At 35.2% G+C, this 12,443-nt stretch overlaps 1 protein-coding gene across 13 annotated transcripts in view; it reads right to left on the bottom strand.

Moving 5' to 3' along the window:
• Positions 1 to 12,443, bottom strand: part of DOCK7 (dedicator of cytokinesis 7) — a 205,118-nt gene that overhangs the window by 121,558 nt on the left and 71,117 nt on the right. For all 13 annotated transcript variants that reach the window (XM_032844881.1, XM_032844877.1, XM_032844886.1 and 10 more), the window contains exons 13-14: positions 10,814 to 10,907; positions 9,976 to 10,138 (exon numbers count right to left, since the gene is read on the bottom strand). In XM_032844881.1, the coding sequence (XP_032700772.1) occupies positions 9,976 to 10,138; positions 10,814 to 10,907 (257 nt within the window). The remainder of the gene's footprint in view (positions 1 to 9,975; positions 10,139 to 10,813; positions 10,908 to 12,443) is intronic.

Consider the following 12,443-nt stretch of genomic DNA (forward strand, 5'->3'; position numbering starts at 1 on the left):
TTCCAAAAAAGAGAATCACAGGATTCACAAAACTGCAAGGGTACCATGACAAAAAAACTTTAAGACCCCAACTCCAAAGCAAGATCTACCATAATATGACCTAATTCAAGAATCATGAATTACAGTATATAAACAGTCATATATAAACAGTAAACATTTACTTTTGACAGGCCAATCTGTTTCTAGAAACCGAAGTTTAGGAAAAAATTCAATCAGTATATGAAATAAGCTTATTAAACCACTCAACAGAAAAACATACTGAAGGATTGACAGGTGAAATGATACAATGACTAGGCTTTGTTTTAAAATATTACAGGAAAAAAGGGAACTGGCAATAGATAAAACAAGTGTCTGGCTGGCTCAGTCAGTGGAACAGGCAACTCTTGATTTCATGGTTGTGAGTTCAAGACCCATGCTGGGTATAGAGATTATGTAATAAAAAAAGTTTATGTTAACTAACTAGAATTTAAATAAAAATTTGAAAAGAAAAAAAAAAAGAATGACAATGGAGGTTAATTATACTGTTCTATTTACATTGTATATGTTTGTAATTTCCTATTATAAAAGAGTTTAAGACTATATTCAGATTAGCAAACCTAGAAGTTCACTAAGGATTACTAAGAGCTGTATGGGGCATAGTCCTAACTGCTAACCAAGGTCCAGATCAAAATGAATGGCATCTTTTCATTTATTTCTTATTTATTTATTTATTTATTATTTTTATTATTATTATTATTTATTTACTTGAGAGAGAGAGAGAGATGAAGACAGAACAAGCTGGGGTCAGGGTGGGAGACAGAGGGAGAGGAAGAAGCAGACTCCACACTGAGCAGGGAGCCCGATGTGGCGCTGGATCCCAGGGCCCCAGGATCATGACCTGAGCTGAAGGCAGATGCTTAACCCACTGAGCCACCCAGACGCCCCTTCATTTTGTTTCTTACACTGTTACCAGGTCTGAACCACTGCATTCATTCTTATATTCTTAGTAACATGATATTTGCTAGATACCCTCTTTCTAAAAATTGGAAGAAAAACAAAGATGAAAGTTCACTAGGTGATTACAACTAAGGCAACTTTGGAAAAGAGGCCAACTCTCACAATCTCACTAAGAATAACATGACGTGTGATGTAGCTCTTAAAAACTGAACATACAGCATTTGCTCAATTAGATTATACCTTGATCTTTATAACTCAAATGCAACAGTGGAAGTCAAGTATAAATTTGGAACATGAGCAACATTACACAAATCCAGTATCTAACTTGTGGATGATTTCAGACACTCAATAAAAAAATTTTTCCCCACCGATATTACTTGGTTTAGGATTTTATTTATTTATTTGAGAGACAGAGCATGAGAGAGGCGCCCTAGCCAGTTATCTTAATGTAACAACTACACTAGTATTTTTTCTATGATACTGTGATAACTAAGTATTTCCTTGATAAAGCAAGCATTTCATGTCAATAATCTTCATTGGTTTGGCACAATAAGAAATGCATGACATTAGCTGCAAACTGCCATGTTTGTGTGTCTTCATTCACCCCTATAGAGGAGTGAAAAGACCAGGTCTCTCCCGGATTAACACTCTACAAAAATAAGTGAACAATCAATGTGTGTAGGGGGTATTTATTTAAATACAAAATTCTCTAATTTTAGGTATAGCTTAATAAGGGATTTTTCTAAATATCTTTGAGAAATCACAACAATTTCATTAAAACCTTATTTTTTGAAAAATATAAAAAACTGGGGCACCTGGATGGTTCAGTTGGTTAAGAGTCTGCCTTAACTCAAGTCATGATCTCAAGGTCCTGGGATGGAGCCCTGTGTTGGGCTTCTCTGCTCAGTGGGGAGCCTGCTTCTCCCTCTGCCTGCCTGCTGCTCCCCCTACTTGTGTGTACTCTCTCTGTCAAATAAATAAAATCTTTTTAAAAATAATAAATAAAAATATAAAAAAATAACAAATTAAACATATGTATTTTTTATATACATACCCCTTAAAACAGCTTTTTCTACATTGTCTAATAATAACCATAAATATTGGAGGCCAAAGTGTTAAGTGATAGGAAATTGGTCATTTTGAGACTATAGTTCTTTTTAACCTGTTTTCTCACCTCAGCCAAATGTTTGTTTCAGTCACATCCATCCATTCTCCCTCTATTCAGACAGTATTTTTAAAATCTTCTTTTACTCCATAAGACTCTCTAAAATACACTCAAGTTTTATACTAAAAATGGCTATGATGTGCAAATATTTTCTTAAAACTCACATTAAAAATGCTTAAAAATGTTTTTTTCAGTTACAAATGTGAGCCCTCTGGTATGTTAGCTAATCGTACTGGTTCTACGCAGGCTCCTACACAGTTAGTGAGACAATGATGGTACTGAAACTACAAGGAGTCCTAGTGTCAACTTTATCTTTTTTTTTTTAAAAACATTATTCACTGGGACAATGTACACATGTAGATTTGTATAATGAACACTAGTGTAGATAACCTGAAATAATGGCTTACCACAAAACATTCCTTAAAAGGTTAAAAAGAATTCAAACTGAGCAAGAAAAATACTATTGTGATTCAGCAACAATTCAGTCAGCAAATATATATGGAAACTTATGCAAAATATTTTATGATATCTGGGGTGCCTCCTTAGCACAGTAGACAGCGCATCAGTCTCATATGATATCTGTATGTTAGCTGATTTCTTTTTTTTTTTTTTAAGATTTTATTTATTTATTTATTTGTCAGAGAGAGAAAGAGAGAGCACAAGCAGGCAGAGTGGTAGCAGAGGCAAAGGGAGAAGCAGGCTCCCTGCCGAGCAAGGAGCCGGATGTGGGACTCAATCCCAGGACGCTGGGATCATAACCGGAGCCGAAGGCAGCCGCTTAACCAACTGAGCCACCCAGGCGTCCCTGTTAGCTGATTTCTAATGAGGTTTCATACATCTTCCTTTTGTGATTCTAGAATTATTTCTATGTGAGATTTTCTAGATATGGTAAAGGGGTCTGTTTGGTTTTTTTTTTTTTTCCCACAAACTATAAATTTCTAAAAATATTAGCTATCCATGAGACTAAAACTTTTTTAACAGCTTTAAGTAGAATAAGCAACCTATATGACTTAACGTTCAGGTCACATGGCACTGGAGGTTCAAGTAATAATACAAAGCAAGCTACTACTAACTTTTGGTAACTTTGATAACCTCCCCTTTAAAAATAATTTTATCTAATTATACCCCCAAACTCAGAAACCCTATGCTTTCAAACTATTCTCTCCCAAGTTATGTAAGGCTTGGATAAATGTAATCTAATAAAGCTTCTACTGAGCATTTAATATGTGTCAGGCACTTTGCAAAAAGCTTTAATGTAGGGGAGCCTGGGTGGCTCAGTGGGTTAAAGCCTCTGGCTTCAGCTCAGGTCATGATTCCAGGGTCCTGGGATTGAGCCCCGCATCAGGCTCTCTGCTCAGTGGGGAGCCTGCTTCCTCCTCTCTCTCTGCCTGCCTCTCTGCCTACCTGTGATCTCTGTCAAATAAATAAATAAAATCTTAAAAAAAAAAAAAAAGCTTTATATGTATTATCTTGTTTAATCCTCACAAATTTCTAAGATACAGGAACTTTTATTATCCCTACGTAAAAAGAAGGAAAATCAGTTGATTTCCAGTTTTAGATGATTCTAAAATTAAATGTGGTTGCAAAATTTGGTTCCATTTCCCAATTTTTCAGAAAATATGCATAGAGTCATACCATTTCACATAATATAAAAACTATTCTTTCTTTTCATAACTCAGAGATTTTTTTTTTCAAAAGCATACAATCAACTTTATAATCATTCTTTTTTAAAATGAAAAACTCTTTTGGCCAACAAGTATCAACAGGAAAAATACCGATGGAGTATAGAAACCATAATCTACTTCTATAGTCTCATGTACCTCTCTTTACGTCTTTAAAGACACCCTTACAGTAGAAAATTATTAATCTCTTTCTTAAACAATGTGCCTTCTTGCTTCAACAGTTTTTACCTATTACTAACAGAGCACTATGATCCTTTCTGTATCTTAAGAAACTTAGCAATCCTAAGAAACTTGACATCCTATGTTACAATTTATCAATGTTTGTTAATGAGTTAAAACATTTTACATGAGATCCTTAAAGGCAGTAAATAAGATAAATACAGATTATATAAACTTCTAGCCTGAAACCAACTTATTTTGATAAAAAACATTAGAACCTAAAGCAGTGTTTGTTTTCAATAAACGTTTAATAGGAATAAACCGGATCTTACTGATGAGTTTAGCTGGTTCTGCTATTCTCTGGGAATAAACTGCTCAGTCATGAGAGAACAGTTCTTCTTTACACATTTAATGAATCATTTTTTGCCTATAATGTTATTTTCACTAATAATGCTTGGGATAAGTATCGACTCTTTAATTAACACAGTACTTAGATACAGTCCAAGCTAAAGGTACTGAGATACGTTAACAGATTTCTCCAGATCATTCTCAAGCTAATTAGCTATGAATTCATTCTTACACCTGAAAAGTTTACTGCCAAAATAGAAAATAATTATGATTTTCAGACAATCAATTATCCTTACTGATGCTAAACACTTCAGATGGTAAAGCATTCAATCATAAAAACCAAAATCAAACACAAATAAACAAGTTACCGGAAACAGCTAATATGTTTATTCACTTTCCATAAACTCACACCCAACAAAAACATACTAACTTATAATTTATAAAATTCATTTAAATCTTTTGGTGTGTTAACTTTTCCTTCTTCCCCACAGAAAAAAACTGGATTAAAATTGGATACATACTTGAGAGAAAACAATAGGCTACCTCATTCAGTAAGGTACCTTCTCACTTTAGATAAGCTCTCTACCCAACTCCCATTCAACTCCTGAAACATGTCTAGATCTTCTATTTCAGCCCCTCATATACTTAGCTCAGTTATAAGGCATTAAAAAAAATTATTAGACAAGGATACATAATGAGGTATATTTTGAGGCATATAATAAGGTAAATAAAGGTGTTTTGCCTGCTTTAATAAAAATGTAGCAATCAATTATCTAGCAATAAGAAACTTTAATTTTATTCATATTGTCAATAACTATAAATGCTGGATGTACTATCATCCCAAAGGATGAAGAACACAGAAATAAAATAAGACCTGGGTTCAAGTCCAGATAAGTTTCTTATCTCTTATTTATTTATAATAAATAAAAAATAACAATTCTGCCAGAATTACATAATTTATAAGATTCTTCTGAGACTGAATGAATTAATTTAAATGAAAACAATTTAAATTAAATGCTATAGAGCACTAAATTAATGTTATCATATCAGCACATCACAGGCAAATTCAGAACACCAGGGGTAAAAAACAAAAAACAAAAAACAAACAAACAAAAAAAAACAATTCAAAAAAGCCTTCAAAGCAAATGATACCAATAAAGGATTAGCAATGAGAAGTACACTGGGCCACCTGAGGTGCCTGGATGGCTCAGTCTTAAGGTTGAGCATCTGCCTTCAGCTCAGGTCATGATCTCAGGGTCCAGGGATTGAGCCTCCCACCCCCCCACCTTCCTGCATTGGGCTCCCTGCTCAGTCTGCTTCTCCCTTTCTGCCCCTCTGCCTCCCCGCTCATGCTCACACCCTCTTTCTCTCTAATAAATAAAATCTTCTAAAAAAAAAATGTATTAGACCACTCAAAAATATCAGTTAAAGCCAGAAGACAGTTGTGTCATGTTTTCAAAATCCTGACAGAAAATAATTTACAACTTAGAATATTGTATCCAGCAAAATCAGTAATTTTGGAGTAAAGGTAAAATAAACACATTTTCAGATGCAGAAGTCTCAGAAAATTTACTCCCATACACCCTATGTCAAGAAGATACTGAAGGTTGTCCGTAAAATGAGTAAAACAAGAAAGAAAACTATACAGGAAATAGGGACTCCATAGCAAAAGAAACGCAAAGAGAACTTCCAGGATCATGGTAAACAGGCTCCAAGATGACAACTGTACAGTAGGCCTAGCAAGCCTCGGAAACTCCCTCGGCCACACTTACAATCTAGTTTCAAAGGGAACTGAGGAAGCTGCGAGTCAGGAAATGATTATCTGCTGTATTTTATTGTACTGCAAGAAGCTTTAGAGAATTTTAGAAACTTTAGAGAATTAACACATAGAAAAGTAGGGAAACTAAATAATGTTAACTATTTCAGGAAAATAAAAAGCTATATAAATCAAAAACAGCAGGAATAAAATCATAGTAATCTACAGGGCTCCACTGCAAAAATAGTTACATAAGAATCACAAACATGGGGCACCTGGGTGGCTCAGTGGGTTGGGCCTCTGCCTTCGGCTCGGGTCATGATCTCAGGGTCCTGGGATCGAGCCCCGCATCGGGTTCTCTGCTCGGCGGTGAGCCTGCTTCCCCCTCTCTCTGCCTGCCTCTCTGTCTACTTGTGCTCTCTCTCTCTCTCTGTCAAATAAATAAATAAAATCTTAAAAAAAAAAAAAAAAAAAAAAAAAAGAATCACAAACATGTAAAAAAAAATCAACACTGATTTAATGAAAAACTGGAATATAACTACGTATGGAAGAGATGACAAGTATATGTATTTTTTTCTGGATTTATGCAAGTACATGTATTTTTAGGAAGGAAGATGTAAGAGTTAAATCTTGTCTTCTATAACAGTAAATAGATGTTTAAAATTAAACAAGAATCAAGAAATAGTAGCATGAATATGTTATTCAGGAAACAAGGAATAAAATACCAAAAGAAGGAGCAAAAGAGGTACCAGTGATTGACACTGAAAATTAGACATCAAGGTAGGGAAAGGCTGGTAGGAGTAAGATGAAGAACCTCCTTTTTTAATTTTAAGCCGACAGTACTTACACGAACTTTAAGTATATTCGTACAATTTTTTTTTAAAGATTTTATTTATTTATTTGACAGAGAGAGATCACAAGTAGGCAGAGAGGCAGGCAGAGAAAGAGAGGGAAGCAGGCTCCCCTCCAAGCAGAGAGCCCGACATGGGGTCAATCCCAGGACCCTGGGATCATGACCTGAGCTGAAAGCAGAGGCTTTAACCCACTGAGCAACCCAGGTGCCCCCATACAAATCTTTTTAAAAATAGAAGTATGTAAATAACAAAAATAAGTAGGAAAATGAAAGAAAAGACCACTCAAAGTCCCCGGTTTCTATTTTCTTTATCTCTGAAACAATCCAAGCGGAGGCAAGACAGATAAACACAAGCTAGGGTTGCGCTGGATGAGATTCCTGTACTAGATAAGATGTACAACTGATAACCTCAAAATGGTTTCATACAAATTTTGGATTATATAATCACTTCTTTATTCCATGTGCTTGTAAGTACTTAAATATATAATTTATAGAAGAATAATTTCATAATATCTTATTTCTTTCAAAAGCAATATATACTTTCCTTAGCCTAACTTCTAGAACTTTATTTACACTAACTGCCGATTACATGCAGTGTTTTGTACTCTGTACCCTCACAAGAGGAGGCAGGCATAATTATGACCTCACATTTTATTAATAAGAAAACTGAGTGGCCAATATATGAAGTAACTTGTCCTAAGTCACCAAATAGTGCATAGTGGAGTCAGAAATCACACTCCTAACTCTTTGACTCTAAATCTCACTCTCATACCATTGATATATCTGAACTCAATGAAGAAATGTTTATTGTGTGCAGCATCCTCTTCTAGATGCTGGAAATAAAATGATAATGGAAACAAACAAGTCCCTGCCCTTTACAGTCATTACATTCTAATAAAAAAGACCCAAAAAACCCCATGATATAACTACATAATGTGATGCTAGACAACGATGAACTACATAATGTGATGCTAAATAATGATGATAAAGAACTGGAGAGAAGAAGTGGATCTTTTTAATGAGGGTAATGAGAGGGAGCCTCATGAGGCAATGACCTTTAAGCAGACATATGGCTGAATAATGAACCAAACCACATGAAGATCTAGGGGAAAACATGTCAGGCAAAGAGAAGAACAAATGGAAAAGCCTTAGGGAGAATGAAATTTTGTTTGTTCAAGGATGAGTAAAAAGGCCACTGAGGCTAAAGTGAAATGAGCGGAGTAGGATATGAAGTTAGATACAGGCAGGGACCAGAGCATATAGAGTCTGTTATTAAAAAAAGCATTTTTTTCTGCTTATGATGGAAGTCACCAGAGGTTTCAGACGGAGGAATGAATGATCTGATTGAGAACATTTAAATAATCTCTCTAGTGATAATGTTGAGAATTGATTTTGGAGGGGTTAAAGGAAGATGATCAAATCAGAATGGTACAGAAAAATGTGAGATCAGAAGCTGTCCAATAGGCTAACATCTAACCCCATGCAGCAACTGAGCATTTGAAATGTGGCTCATCTGACAATGAGATGGGCTTTAAAAGTAAAACACACACCTGATTTTGAAGATGTTTTGTAGGAAAGAAAAAAGTAAACTATCTCAACAGTTTTTCACATTTAGTACACATTGAAATGATAATATTTTAGGTGTATTAGGTTAGATAATATAGAATTAATTTCACTTGTTTCTTTTCATTTTTTTAATGCGGGAACTATAAAATTTTAAATTCCAAATGTAGTTCCCATTATAATTCTATTTGACAGTGCTAATCTAGGTAGTGACTTGCCGAGAGTTTTTAAGTGGAGAAAGGGGGGTGCCTGGGTGGCTCAGTCATTAAGTGTCTGCCTTCAGCTCAGGTCATGATCCCAGAGTCCTGGATCAAGCCCTGCGTTGGGCTCCCTGTTCAGCAAGAAGCCTGCTTCTCCCTTTCCCTCTCCCCCTGCTCGTGTTCCCTTTCTCATGGTCTCTCTGTGAAATAAATAAAATCTTGAAAAAAAAAAAAAAGTAGAGAAGGTAAGCAGTGCCTGGGGTGCCTAACCTCAGCTGGTTAAGCATCTGATTTCAGCTCAGGTCATGATCTCGGGGGCCTGAGATTGAGCTCTGCCTAGTTGAGCACTGCATCGAGCCCTGCATGGAGCCCCATGTGGGGCTCTGTGCTCAGTGAGGAGTCTGCTTCGACTTGTCCTCTCCCTTTGCCTCTACCCCCATTGGCATGCACGTGCAAGCAGTAAGCATGCTCTCTCTCAAATATATAAACAAAGTCTTTGGACAAAGAAAAAACTACGGGATTTGGGATACATTTTGAAAGCACAGCCTATAAAACTTATGTGAGGAGTAAATGTGAGGAGTAGGAAAAGGAGAGAAATCACTTTGATTCCAAAATTTTGGCCTTAGAAACTGGGTAACTTGGTGGTGAAATGTGCTAGGCTGGGAAGGCTGGGCTGGAGTCTTACGTCTGAGCTGCCCTGCTGGCTATCCCAATGTCAAGTCACAGGCTAGGCATTCACAAATAAAGGGGCTTCATTCATAAGGAGTATAAATAAACGAACCCTTAGAATTATGGAGTGGTCAGCCTAGAAAGCCTATCCAACAGCCTCGTGTCAAGTATTCTGAGTAGTGGATCAGTAAACACTGTTGATTGGTTGTTGGGCCACAGTGCAGCCACATAAATTTGGTTCTGTGGAATGCTAAACTCTGCTAATAACATCTGAGGAAATACAATAACTGGGAGTTCAAATGTTTTAATCTCACAGCCCACAATTCCAGGGCTAGCTCCACCACGGGGAAGTATACTTGACCTCGCCATCCCTTTACTCACTTTTAAAATGAAGGTAATACCTACCTCAAGCCATGAGAATTAAATAAAAGAATGTATGTAAGGTAATAAACATTAGACCTTTGACCTGGCACACAGTGTTAAAGTTTAATACATGACGACTCTTAATAAAACCATAAACTAAGAAATGGATTACATAACTACAAAGCTACAAAGGATTTTTGGAGAGTTTCATTCCGGTTCTACTTTAACGATAGAATATATAGTATCTAATTTCAGAAATCTCCAAAATTAAAATGTGTTACCTGTAAGTAGTGTTTGGAACATAGACATCCCTGGCAGGAAACTCCAAAATTTCTCTGGTAGGTCTAACCCTACTGTCTGGGTAAAGCTTCACTTGAAGCAGCTCTGGAGTTAGGCAATAATGGGGATTTTCAGGTGCAGGAGAAATGTCTATCTTCAGCTGAGCTGCATATAAAAACATATTGTAAGAACAATGTAAACGTAAGAAAAACTTCATGTAAAAATGTTCCTGGAAGGATTTAGACCCTATTTTTGCAAGAAGTCTAGAAATTACGATCATCTCAGACCTCTAAATTATTTCATTTTACCAAGTCTCAAACTTACAAATTACTGATACAGAAATAAGTACATGTAAAATAATAAATGCCTATAGAATGAATGGATGAGAAAAAAGAAGCAAAAGAAAAAAAACAGAAAGAGGGATCTAGCATAGACTCAGCCAACATTCTGAAAGTTAAGTGATTTAATTTAAACTTTTTTACTCTGGAACAACAAACAAAACAGTTTTACTCTGGAATGGTTTGTTCTGATTATAATATGAATTTGTTTCTGAATATTTACCATTCTACATACATTCTCTTTCCCCTAAAAAGTAATTTTAAGTCATGATATTATTCATCATTCTCATTTCAGTACTCATATTATCAAAAGTACTGAATCTTGCATATAAACTATTAAGACCACAAGAAGAGAATAATGAGATAAAGAAGACTGACAGGCATTGGGCTAAGAAAGACATATGGGTTAGAGAAGTGAAAAAAGAAGTACATAATTACCAACAATATGACATATTAGTGATGATAAGGGTTGTAATAATGTCTAATCAAAAATTTAAAATACCTGTAATAGGTCTTAGTCGCCGTAAAACAGAAGATGGCCTTCTCATATCAGCAAGAAATTTGTACAAATCTTCATCACTTAGGCGGTCTCCTTCCTGAGGAAAAAGTATTCAATAAAACAAATACAGTAGATTGAAAATAAATATATATTCCTACCCTCTTCTGTCAGGTTAGCCAGAAAGAAAAGTAAGATTAAATTAATATAATTATGATTAAAATAATTACCCTGCTGATTTGTTTTCTTCTTTTTATGCTTTCAAATTTTATTGAGTTATGATACTATTATCTACATTTTAATTTTATATATATACTTATAGCCCATTATTTATGTTATAAGGTATTACAAAAACACTCTAAGATGCAGAAAATCAATACAAGTTAGAGGTAGAGGCAGAGGAAAAAGGAAAAAAGAAAAATAATAGACATAAAAGAAACATATATATATGTTATATACAGTCTTAAAAATTTCTTATACTTGAGTTTTTGTCTTTTCAATTTTATATCACCAAATTTCTCAAATGCAGAATATATAGCATTAGCTAAATTTGAAAAAGAAAAGAATAAGAAGCAACAAAAACTACACTTTTTCTGATTGCAAGTACTTTTTAAAAATTTTTTCATTTGAGTGTAGTTAACACAAATGTTACGTGAGTTTCAGATGTACCACACAGTGATTCAAGGCGTTTATACGCTATGCTACACTCACATTTACTAGCTATCATTTACTACTATACAACACCATTAAAATATCCTTGACCGCACTCGTTACGTTGTGCCTTTTAGTCCCATGACTCCATTCATTCCGTAACCGGAAGCCTGTATCTCCCACTCCCCTTCACCTATTTTGCCCATCCCCCAACCTTTCACTCCTCTGGCAACCATCAGTTTGTTCTCTGTATTTACACATCTGATTCTGCTTTTGTTTGTTTATACGTTTACAGAAATTACTCTAAAGGAAAATAATAATTATCCTGCTACTAAGACCAGAAAGAAAACTGTGACACAATCTCAATCAATGGGAAAAAAGACAAGCAAACAAACAAAAAAACCAAACCATACCTAATCAATATAAAATTTTCAATTCAATATTTTTTCTTACAAAAGAATTTTACTCTTTTATTCAAGAGTCAATCTTTGGGGGCACCTGGGTGGCTCAGTGGGTTAAAGCCTCTGCATTTGGCTCAGGTCATGATCTCAGGGTCCTGGGATCAAGCCCCACATCAGGCTCACTGCTCAGTGGGGAGCCTGCTTCCCCCTCCTTCTCTGCCTACCTCTCTGCCTACTTGTGATCTCTGTCAAATAAATAAATAAAATCTTTAAAAAAAAAAAAAAAGAGTCAATCTTTGGATTTTATTAATCCAAACCTCCTGCACCTGATATCTTACTGTTTTTAAGCACTGTTCATATATTTCTTATTTTGTATGTTAATGAACATATTTAACATTACTACTGCGAGCTCATCTTGAGCCATATCCCATTCGTTCGCTATTACATTCTAAACGGAGTAAAGAATTGATCTTCTTTTATCCCACTACTTAGAAATGTGATTTTTAATTTCCAAGTGATCCAAGATTTTTGTTAATACTTTGATAAACAGTTTTGAGTTTTATTAAGTCATGATTAGAGAATTT

Source organism: Lontra canadensis, unplaced genomic scaffold (genome assembly GCF_010015895.1).
Source record: "Lontra canadensis isolate GAN:19392208 unplaced genomic scaffold, GSC_riverotter_1.0 scaffold158, whole genome shotgun sequence".
Classification (NCBI taxonomy): Eukaryota; Metazoa; Chordata; class Mammalia; order Carnivora; family Mustelidae; genus Lontra; species Lontra canadensis.